Genomic DNA, 12,179 nt, shown 5'->3' with positions numbered 1-12,179 from the left:
TTCATTCGTGAAACCTTTTCACTCATTGCCATGGTTGATGTTCAGCAGGTATGCACCAGTATCTCTACCAGTTAAAATATGGAACTATTTCTTTACCAGTTGATAAATAACAGCTGTCCCTCATCCCCACCTCCACTACCTTGGCCGCTGTGACAGCCCCAGGAAGCCTCCTGTGAGTACCATCAAGCCACCTCCCCAGTGCCTGCCAATATCAGCCTCATTTCCATCTGCACCCCTCTAACCCATCACCCCTGACACCAGACCAGCAGGAGATAAAAACCCTTAATAGTAGCACTGGCACCCCAGTGGGCAAACAATGCCCAACTGGCCTTCCAAGGCTGTGGCCACCAGCCGTTGCCTAGCACTGTCTGGAGACACTTCAGTATAGTCTCTTATGAGAAGTGAAAACTCCATGATATATCATATCACCAATTTTTTTTTTTTTTTTTGAGATGGAGACTCACTCAGCCACCCAGGCTACGGTGCAGTGGTGCGATCTCAGCTCACTGCAACCACTGTTTCCTGGGTTCAAGCGATTCTCCCGTCTCAGCCTCTTGAGTAGCTGGGATTACAGGCACCCGCCATCACGCCCAGCTAATTTTCGTATTTTAGTAGAGACGGGGTTTCACCATGTTGGCCAGGCTGGTCTTGAACTCCTGACCTCAGGTGATCTGCCCACCTTGGCCTCCCAAAGTGCTAGGGTTACAGGAGTGAGCCACCATGCCCGGCCATATCACCATTATTTTTAATGTAAGTCCTTTTAGTGTCCCTTTACTTAACTTTTCTTGTCCTCAGCTCAGTATTTCTCATCACTGTCCTTTTCTGTGCATCAAGAAATCATTTGCCCCCTTCTCTTCTACTCCACCTTCTGTAGTAAAGTTGCCATTTATTCTCTCTCAGTCTATTCCCCCCTTATTAGGGGTGGGGGATCTTCTTTAAAGGGGCAGCCCTTTGAAACACTGTCCCACCCTCCAGGCTACAGCTGTTTGGACCCGGTGGACATCCTGACCCATGATAGGGCAATTCGATTCTCTTTCCTGGGAATTTGGAATTAAGACTCAAAAGATTGATTCAGTTGGTTTTGTAGGACCAAGATGGATTGTACTTAGGGGACTGAGGCGGATTTTTTGGAGGGTGGCCATGTGCAAAATGAATCCTTGAGTTAAGCAGCCAGAGAAAATCAAAGCATGTATTGTCCAGAGAGAAGCACAGATGTGAATCCCTGTGATGCATAGGGACACTTCCAAGAGAAATAATTAGAGAAAGAATAGCTGCCTGATACTGTGCAGTGCCTAAGAGACCAGCCACACTCCCTGTAATTGAGTTCCAAAGGTTTTCTTGTCACCTTGTAATCTCCTCAACTGTACTTCTTTGAAAAAGTTTCTTGCAACTGATGATCCCTTACTTAGAAGACATCTTGTCATTTGTGAGTCTTGTTTTATTCCCATCCATAAAATCAACTCATAACACAGAAAAATGTTTTCCTGGCATTATTAAACAGCAGTTAAATTAAAAATGAAGGCTCATGCCTTAAAATAATTCTCCATAGCCTTAGAAAAATTCTCTGACAAGCCTATTAAGGTATTACTAGTCCAGAGAGAGCTCCTTTCATCTCCAGGAGGTAGGCTGGCCTGCTGCTCCCCTCCTCTGTATTAATGGGAAAGGGAGTGGTAGGCAGCAAACCAGTGGACAATCCCAGAATCCTTCAAATTCCAGTTGAGGTCATCCAGATGCCTACCTCCCTTTAGGGGAAGAAAGGAATGAACTGATAAAGGAGTATAGGTCAAAGGGCACCCTCTGTTACAACTCCCCCTGCTTTCCATACCACTCACCTCCTCAGCTGGCTCAACAGACCTGTGTCCAGCAGCAAGGCTGATGCTTATAAAATCATTTTTAAAAAGCAAAAACCTTTGGGAGTAAACAAATCCAATGTATAGACTGTTGTTGGTCACTAAACCAGCAGTTACTAAATACTGCACTCACTATTTAAGTTATAGTTTACTTTATAAATATATAAAAATCTATATGTCACTCATTAGCTCAAACACCATCTTTACAAATACAGAATAGCAACCAAAGCCTATGGTTTCTATTTCTTCTAGGTTAACCTATTTAATGATTTTTTCCATTTCTGGGTCCCCAAACATTCAGCATCTTCTACATGGGAGAAGTTAGTCCCCTACTGGCTGAATTCAAAGGCTGTGGGCATCTAAGATAATTTCATGGAGAAAAAGTAGTCTTTTCAACAAACGATGTTGGGACAACCAGATATCCACATGCAAGAGAATAAAGTTGGACCCCTACCTCACACCATATATAAAAATTAACTCAAAATAGATCATCTACCTAAATGTAAGAGCTAAAACTATAAAACTCTTAGAAGAAAACATAGGAGTAAATCTTGATGACCTTGGATTAGGTGATGGTTGCCTAAATATGACATCAAAAGCATAAAAAAGAAAAAATTAATAAATTGGACATCATCAAAATGAAAAACTTTTGTATTTCCACGGGTACCACCAAGACAGTGAATAGGACAACTCACTGAATGGGAAAAAAATCTGCAAATAATCTATAAGGGACTTATACCCAGAATATGTAAAAAGAAAAACTCTTAGAACTCAACAATAAAAAGACAAACTGATTAAAAATGGGTAATGGATTTGAATAGACATTTATCCAAAGAAGATACACAAATGGCTAATAAGTTTATGAAAAGATGATCCACATCATTAGTCATGAAGGAAATGAAAATCAAAACCACAATGAGATATCATTTCACACCCAGCAGCATGGCTATAGTAAAAAAAGACAGACAATAATAAATCTTGACGATGTGGAAGAACTGGACCTCTCATACATTGCTGGTGGGATGCTAAAATGGTGTGGCTGTTGTGGAAAACAGTTTCGCAGTGCTTCAAAAAGGTGTTCAGATCCACTCCTTGAGGATAGGAGAGGCTGCAGGATAGTGTTGCCTAATTAGGGTTGCTGCCATGGGAACAGTTTTTCACCTATCAGAGTGTAATCCACATGACTGATTGATGTGGTTGGTGGGACTGATATAATTCTTTATAAGATAGTATAGTTCAGGGCAATGTTTTCAAGCAGTGACCCATTATGTGGCAACCACATTTTCCAAAACAAAACACAGTCATATATTTTTTTTTGACAGGGTCTTGCCCTGTCACCCAGGGTGGAGTGCAATAATGGTGTGATCACAGCACATTGCAGTCTTGACCTTCCAGGCTCAAGTGATCCCCCTGCCTCAGCCTCCCAAGTAGCTGAGACCATAGGAACATGTCATCATGCCTGGCTAAATTTTTTAAGTTTTTGTAGTGATGGGGTCTCCCTATGTTGCGCAGGCTGGTCCTTAACTCCCAGGCTCAAACAATACTCCAACCTCAGCTTCCCAAAGTGCTGGGATGACAGGAGTGAGCCCGGCCTCATATTTCTGAATTAAAAATTAGATTCATGATGTGACAAGAACAAGTATATCCACAACAATAACTGAATGGAATATTTGTGACTGTCCTGGGAAATCTAGGGCATATGGTACCAAAACCCATGAGGCATTAATGACCTGGATGAGAATTACAATGACCTTGGTCTTTCTCTGGCTATCTATACCAGAATTTTAGGCACATTAAGTTTCTTCCCACCCTGGCACTTTTGCACATAACCTCTTCTCTGCCACTACATCTTCACCTGTCTTCCCCTTCACACCCTTCAGGTTTCTGCTTAAATGCCATCTCCCTAGAGAGCTGCTCTGGAAATCTTGCCAAAGGTGGCTTCCATACCCCCATTCAACCCAGTTTCTCTGTGATTATTTTTCTTCTTAGCACTTATCACCATCTATAGTCATCTTATTTTCTTGTTCATTCACTGTTGGCTTCCCCCATCAGAAAGTAAGCTTCAAGGCGGCAGAAAGTTTGTCATGTTCACTGCTACACCCCCTGCATCTGGCACATTATAGATGTAAAATTAGTTTTTGATGAATTAACAAATATGAAAGAATAAATTACACCCAACTTAGAGAATAAACAAGTCTTAATAAAAATCACCAGACTATAATTAATAAGAAGAGCAATAATGCAATCATTTATGAAGATCATTATAAGCTTCCATCAAAAGCTTTCACTTTGTGCTCTTTCCAATGCACAGAGTAAGTGGGATCCAATGAGCAGTAGGCTGGTCCCATTGAGTAACTCTGATTAAACCTCTTTCCCTCTCAGAGCCATACCTGTAAAATGAGAAGACCTATTTCTCAGTGTTGGGGGCAGGAGAATTCAACAGGATGACATATATATGAAGTATCTGGTACAGAGCAAGCACTCAACTTAATATAGATTTGATTCTTTGTGATTACCTCCGTGTTTCTCTTATTCAAACTGGTCAAGGGACTAAAGAATATAAAGTCACATCTCTAGGCCTTCAGGTGAACCTGCTTACCTGACACTCCAGGCCCAATCATGGCTGTTAGACCTGTCTCTTCAAATCCAACAAGTTCAATTGTATTTGCAGCACTAGATTATTTGAGACACGTCACAATTTTGACTAAAATAATTTTTTTAATTAAAATCTCCAGTAGATCATTGTTTCAGGTCATTGTTCCAAAGCTGTGGATATTTCTCTTTTTTAAATTTTTTCTTTTCTTTTTTTTTCTTGAGACAGGGCCTCACTCCTGTCGCTCAGGCTGGAGTGCAACGGCACAAACCCGGCTTACTGCAACCTCTGCCTCCTGGGCCAAAGAGATTGTCTGGCCCTAGGTCCCTGAATACCAGGGACCACAGGCACCTGCCACCATGCCCAGCCAGCCCTTGTATTTTCTGTAGAGATGGGGTTTTGCCATGCCACCCAGGCTGGTCCTGAACCCCCAAGCTCAAGTGATCTGCCCACCTCAGCCTCCCAAATTGCTGGGATTAGCCCGGCCGAGCTGGGGATGTTTCTAAAGTAAACTTAAACATGGTCCAATTTCCAGGCAGAATTCTAATGATCTACTTCAAATATTCTTGAATAAATCAAACAGTTTATAGACCAACAGAGGATAAGTGAGTTACAAAGAGCAACAACCTACTACCTTCTGGTTAGGAAGAAGGCACAGTTGTAGGGACCACAATATAAGAGGCCATAAAGCAGTGAAGCCAAAGCTTGGAGCTTTGGAATCAGACCAGTCTGGGTTCCAATTCCCATTCCACAGTCTGCCAGACAGTGACAACAGGCAAGATCCTCAACCTCTCTGTGCCTCAGCTGCCTCCCCTGTAGACTGGGGTTAGCAACAGTGCCTATCTCACTGGATTGTGAGAGGGTGGATCAGATCAATCGATACACACATTTAGTTCTGAGTTTGGCACTCAGGAAATGTTAGCTCTGGTTATAAGATTCATTCTCAGCCTCAAGGGCCTTATATATGCTTACAAATGAAAACAGAATGAAATGATAGCCCTAAATGATACATATTAAGTGAGCAGCATCAGTCACAGAACACACAAAGTTTTGGAAGTGCAAGGTGCCCCTTCATCTGAGGATGGTACAAGGTCTCATGGGAGAGGTGAGACTGCAGCAGATGGGGCCCTGCAGGATGCAGGTGCAAACAGGACCCCGGTGCTGCGCACTTACCATTGGCCAAACATTTTTGTATGTAATCCCCACAACAAACTACAAAGGAGATACCTTTAAAACTCCATTTTATAAGTGAAAAGTTGTTTCACTGATGAGATAGTTAAGACTCGAAGAGGTTTAGTAAAGTCCGCAGCTGGTGGCAGTCCTAGGTTCAAACTCAAGTATGACTGACAGCAAAGTCCAAGCTCCCACTGCTATGCCATTGGAGGGGTGGGGCTGGACAGACAGAGAAGGGCCAGCGGGGGAGATGAATCATTCCACTGTGAGGCAGGGAAGAACAGAGTCATCATATGGCAAGTGGGAAGCAAACAATTTATGATTTTTTAAAAAAGGAAAATAAGGATAGGATGGTAGGTTAGGAGAGAGAACAGAAAGCTTAGGAATCTGGACTTCTGCCTGTAAGCAATGACGAATCATTGTTTTCTTCTGGGGGTGTGTGTGTGTTTAGTGAAATACTACTTCTACCACAACTAAGAATATTTATTGAGCACCAACTAAGGGCCAGGCCCCACACTAAATCCTTTGCATACATTTTTTTCTAATAGTTACAACTCTGCAGTTTAGGTATTGTCACTCCCATTTCACAAATAAACAAGGCCCTGAGAAGTGATGCCACTCAGCCAGATACCCCCAGTAAATGGCAGAGTGGGATTTATACCCAAGTGTGAATGATAACGAAGTCAGTGCCCTTTCCCGTAAAGCAGCATTGTAGATAAACCTCCTTTGCAACTGGGAGCCAGAAAATGAGGGAGAAGAACCTGGAGACAGGGTTCTGTCAGAAGCAATACATACAGCAGTCCAGAGGGAAGAGATAAATGTCTCAAATGGAATCACGGTGAAAATGGAAGGGAAGTAACAGAGGATGAATGTGTTCATGGGCTTTTCTTTCATTTACTCCCATTCTCTGTGTCATGTTGTACTACCTAAAGTAGAAACCAAGTTAGTAATTATCCCAGTCTCTATTACTGTCCTTGCTATCAAGCCCTGATTTGCATCTTGTTGTTAGCCCAATAGCAAATATTACTTTAAGTATTCACTTGTTCTATCACAATGTTATCAGGTCTAAAATATGGCATCAACTTCTAATCTGTTACCTGAATTGAAAAGTAATCATTCAAGAGAATAAAACTAAGCCTCCACATTCAATAAATTATATTATGCCTCACATAACAACATCTTTAAAAATCTGACTTAGACATATAGCCTGTCAAAGCAGAAGGACATATATGCTGAGCCCTAATGAGCTCTGCCAAAACCTACATTATTATTAGGGTTCATTATGATCTTGGAGATCACATGGTTTTATAAAATAGAGTGTGTTATCAATACTTGTTGGGCTGCTTTCTAGTTAATATTCTTGGCAAAACAGCACAAAAAATAAAGCAGTATAGATGTATGCATAGGAATATATCTTTCAAACTAATGCAAAAGCTATGTACCAAGTGGAGAGTTACTTCGCTATCTCACCTGATGGAAACAAGAGATAGAAACGAACAAGTTTTGATATTCATGTAATGATTCAATAAAAAACCAAAATACTTTAGCATTAAAACCTTAGCTATAGTCCTCTCCATTTAATAACAAACTTCAATATTTCAGGTGGAAGAATAGTAGTATACTGGCATACACGGAAATGAGTTAAAATTCATAATGACAAAAAATTGTGCATTGTGGTTTGTGCAGTGCCTTCACCGGAAAAAGATATTTACATACATAAGACAAAGCAAAAGAACAGCATAAACATTCCAATTTTATAGCTCTTAATGCCATAAGAATCTGTGGTTTGTGTTTCTTAATTCATTGAACTTAATTTTATTCTTATGTACAAAGACATATTTGGATGTTAAAGAACTCTGCTCTGCTCACCTATACATACTCTGACCCAACCAAATATTGTGGAGAATTATGAATACAGTCCTTTCTCTGAAATCAGGCTTGCTACTATGTCACTAAAGTAGCTTAATAAATAGATCAGATGCTAACTGTCTCTTTTTCCTTTCATCAGTTAAGGCTCCCTGCAAACCCAGTTATACACATCACTTCATTCACCTTTTCTTCAAATCTGAATGTTTCCTTTACCACCCAAGCTAGATTTCATCACATCCCACTAGCCCGGCTGCTTGTCATAACAACGGTTTACTGCAGCTCCACCCTTTTCCCACCTTCAGTTTCAAGAGTGCATTTGGTTTTCTTCCTTGTATCAGAGAAAAAATTAGGATTAAGGGTTCAAATCCACAAAGTAGTTCAGTGAACTGTCACATTAATACTATTTAATCACAGGGAATTTTCTGTTTAATTGCCACTCTCTCCCTTCACCCAAAGGACTACATCTTATTTTGATGCTGTAATGGAAAGCACTGCATTAAGACAGAGAGAGCAAAAACATAATGGGTTTAAATTTTTAAACATCTAACCTTTTCATGAGTCATTGTTAATTATCTGCACCTGTAACTTTCATAATCAGCCTAGCAATTAGAGAAGCAAAATCTGCAGAACAAAACTATGTAAGGATGCCCCAATTACAACAACTACCATGTTAGGGAGGGAAGAAAAAAAGCTATTTTTGTCATACGTGACATGAAAAAAGTTTTACATGCTAGTTCCACTAAATCTTGAGAACATTAGAGCTCCCATCTTCAAAAAAAGTCAAGATTTTTTTAAATCTGTTATTTTGAATATTAAGTGCTTGCCTTCTGTAACAATTTTTCAACTTTAGGTCTCAGAAAAAAAAAGGCTCTGGAATATAAGCACATCATTAGGAAGGAAAAAAACGCTGATCTTTGAAATCATTCTCTGCACTGAGAAATTAGGAGCGTGGACATGACACCACTTCATTTATTTCATTGTGAAAGACAAACTTAGAGCAAAAGTGGCAATATTCTGAGAATGTAATGGTAGTTGTTCTACATCAATGAAACACACAAGTTTGGAAGGTATAAATATGGTCTCTGTCAGTTGTAGGCCATCCTCAGCAAGTCATTTTCCCTGTGGGCTGAGGCTTCCATGTGACGAAAATCTTCCTTAACTGCTGAAGGCTGAAAAGGATTCCCTGTGAACAGCATCTGGCCCATACCTTGTTTGGTCACATAAAAGCTGACAAGGGCTGGAGGAAAATGTGTCTGGTCCAAAGATGAGAGGATAGGGCCAAGAATCACAATATAACCATCTTCAATTTAATCGGGAGGGCCCCTAAAATAGCCATTCATCCAAATGAGCTCTCCTGTCAGTCAGTCTTGGGCCATCCGCTAGCAGATGTTGGTCATTGTGTGGGCTGGCTGGTAGGATTTTGTGATCCAGCAGCTGCCAGCCTTTAATAACCTCAATGATGTTGTGGAAGCATCCATTTAGTGTATAAATGTGCTTTGGGCATTAAAACACTGCCAAGTGAAATATTAGGGAACAAACTCCCCACCCACTGCAGAAATTTCCCAGGTCCAAAGCATCTGAGATGAAGATTCCAAATTACCAGTAATACAATTTCTTTTAGATCTTTTTTAATCCTCTTGCTTACTGAGAAACCCACTGAGGAGCCTCCCAAAGATGATGCCCACACTTCAGGCTATTGGTCCTACCGTGCACCTGGTTAGGGAAGGAAGAAGTGTTTCATAGTTACCCAGGCTCCTTCCACTTGTAGCAGGAAAGAACAGCAAGACAGCATCAGAACACTCAACTCCTTGGAGATTTAAAAGCCGGAATTCCGGAGGGATACAGCGAAAAGACATCTCTCCCTCCTCACCTGCACCCCCCACTCTGTTTCTGCCCTGGCCCTAGAATCAGCAGCCCTTCAGTAATTCCATGCGGCTCCAGAGAGAATCCTCTATTCCACGGGGCTCCCGGATCCGACCCCAGGTCAACCTCTTCCCACCCTCCCAGCCTCCACACGCAACCCCTCCCCGCCACCCCTGGCCACCCCCTTACCTGATAATGTCGTCGTTGTGTCCCAGGAAGAATTTTTGGCTGTGCTCGCGGGTGTTGTAAACCACCCCGACCCCAGCCACAAAGTAGACCACCTCCTTGCCTGCCGTGTAGTACAGGTTGTTGCGGCACTGGTGACCCCGGTACCCGTACACCCACTCCAGCCGGAGCTGGCAGCGGGGCGCCGTCCGATCCGCCATGATAAGCCGACCCCGCGCGCCCCCGGCCCCCCCGCGCGCGGGGGCCGTCCTCGCCGAGGCTGGGGCTGCGGCGGACCTGCAGGGGCTCAGCGCGCGGCGCTGGGCGCTGATTTCCGCGGCGACACACAGGCACAGCCCAGCGGGCCGGCCGCCACCATCATCCGCTGCAGCCGCCGCAGACAAGCCGCCGCCGCCGGTGTGCGGCCGCCAGACCCCGCTGGGCGCCGGGCTCCCTCTCCCCGGGCAAGGCGGCTCTGGGGGCGCGCGCGCCTCACTGCACCTGCGGGCTCCGGCCCCCGGGAGAGGCTCTCAGGGGGGCCACCCCGCCTTTTACATCAGGGATCTGCATATCCCAACAGCGATCACCCAGTTTGCTCACTGAAGTTTGCGGTGCGCCGGGGCTTCGCGTCAGGCGGCGGGATTTATTCTGCGATAGCCTTGATTTGACAGGCAACCCGGGTGAGCTCTGCCATCGCCGTCCTTGGATCCGAAACTGACAGTCTATATCCAGGAAGCGAGAGCGAGGAAGAAAGAAACAGATTTTTCGCATAAGTCACCCAATCCAAGGAAATTATCCCCAAACTAAACCAAGTTTGGTATTTTAAAAAATTGTCCCCTACTCCCGCTTTCTCTCTCCAGTTCCATCTCCTTAATGATATGAAATATGCGTAAACGCTGCTGCCTGGCAGTTGCTGATACGATTTGAAGGAACGCTTGCTGTTGCCCTAATAAGCGAGGGCGAATATGCAATGGTCATTTTTTAGATGCTCCAATTAGTTTTCATGTGCGTGTTTAATAATCATATCCTCCGTGAACCTTCTCTTCACCGAGAAAGCCATAAAGAACTTAGCAGCTCTCATTGATCAGCAACTCCAAACCGCATCATGAAAGACTGTCTCACTCGGAAGAAACGAGGCACTAGTGCAGTCAGAGGGAGTGCGCTACCTACAAACGCTCCTCGTCGAGGAGAAATTAAATAACAAGTGGCAAAAATCGTGTACTTCTCCCTAGAAACGTCTGCGCTAAACACCGGGTCCCACGGAATCCCGGGTCCTGCCCTGAGCCCAGCGTGAAGCGGGGTCGCCCGCGGGACCCGAGGGACAGCAACCCCCCACAGACGCACACGTCCCGGGGGTCGGCGCGCTGCGCGAGGGATGCCCGCCCTCAGGACTTTTCGGCGGGCGCGCACTGCCGCCCTGGCGGCGCCCTGCACTCCTCCCACTCCCGAACCAGCCTCGCCCGCGGAGCATCCCCGCGCTCTCTGCCGCTGACCTCTGCTGCCGGCGGACGCCACCGGCGCGTCCCGGATCTCGCGCGGGCGAGCGAAATCCTCTGCCTGCCCTCCCCTTCCCACCTCCCGCACCCGGGGATGGGCTTCGTCACTGGGGCGCCGCGGGAGACAGGTTCTTCCTCCAGCCGGGGCTCCGGGGGCGGGGCCACAATGCCGCGCTAGTGAACCTCCGCTGCCGGTTACTAGGCGAGATCGCGCCGCTTGGAAACATCGACGCCCCGGAGGACTGGGGCCGCCCCCTCCCTCTCCCGGTCCCTGTGGCCTCTTCCCCCGATGCATCCTGGGAAGTGTAGTCCTCTCTGCGCCGGCGAGGGCGGACAGCGCGCGGAAGGGACCACAAATCCCAGGATTCCGCGCGCCAAGAGGGAGTCGCAGAGAGACCGGTACCGGCGTCAGCAGAGCCTGCGGCTCTCGGGATGAGGAGATAGCGGCTCACCAAGGGCGACTGCCTGCCCACGCGGGCGTTCCCTTGTGACTGAGGCGGGAGCTGGCGTGCGTGGGTCTCTGTGGAGAAAAGCGGTGGAGTTGGAATGGAGACGGTCTCACAGCCCACCACTAGAATTACTCCTTCATCCGTCTCTGAGCGTTGCTGTAACCGACATCCTCACTATGCTGTAACTGACTCAAGCTTAAGCTGGTTTCCTACTTAAGTTTTCCTTTTCATTCACATGGATTTTAATTTGTTAAAGTGCAGTTCTGCCAAGTTTAAGAAAAATGCTGGGAATGTGAGCTCACTTCTGCCCTAAGAACCAGCGTCTTCCCATGACCTGCGTCCTAAATTAGAGGACTTGGGTATTTACAGATAACCAGAGTTTGGAAGCAGGAAGGTGCTCACGCCATGAACAACTAACCTTGGCCTTCAAAAGCAGAAGCTGATGGCATTTCTCCTAAAACTGCCCGAGGTGAACTATGAATCCACTATGTTCTCAAGTAGCCTATTTCCAATTTAGGGCCATAGCTAGTCTTTGGAAAGAGATTTCAAAATCCCAGTGACTAAGAGGCTGCAAAACGATGACTGGACGTTTGGAACGTCCTTTTCTTCCCAGGCTTTCAGTGTAATCGCTTAGTCAGTTCATCTCCCTCAAGTTTTAAGACAGCCCTCCGACCTGGTAGGAAAGCTCGAAAGAACTGGAAGTGCCGGAGTTTGGATGATT

The 12,179-nt window shown here is 45.1% G+C and overlaps 1 protein-coding gene across 2 annotated transcripts in view; it reads right to left on the bottom strand.

The window, feature by feature from the left end:
* Positions 1–11,080, bottom strand: part of EML6 (EMAP like 6) — a 211,831-nt gene extending 200,751 nt beyond the window's left edge. For both annotated transcript variants that reach the window (XM_030826926.1, XM_030826927.1), the window contains exons 1-2: positions 11,007–11,080; positions 9,538–10,235 (exon numbers count right to left, since the gene is read on the bottom strand). In XM_030826926.1, the coding sequence (XP_030682786.1) occupies positions 9,538–9,734 (197 nt within the window). In that variant the 5' untranslated portion in view covers positions 9,735–10,235; positions 11,007–11,080. The remainder of the gene's footprint in view (positions 1–9,537; positions 10,236–11,006) is intronic.
* Between the last annotated feature and the right edge of the window lie 1,099 nt (positions 11,081–12,179).

This window comes from Nomascus leucogenys, chromosome 14 (assembly GCF_006542625.1).
Source record: "Nomascus leucogenys isolate Asia chromosome 14, Asia_NLE_v1, whole genome shotgun sequence".
Lineage (NCBI taxonomy): Eukaryota > Metazoa > Chordata > Mammalia > Primates > Hylobatidae > Nomascus > Nomascus leucogenys.
Note: the sequence above shows the minus strand (reverse complement) of the source record. Positions and strands in the feature narration are given on the sequence as shown.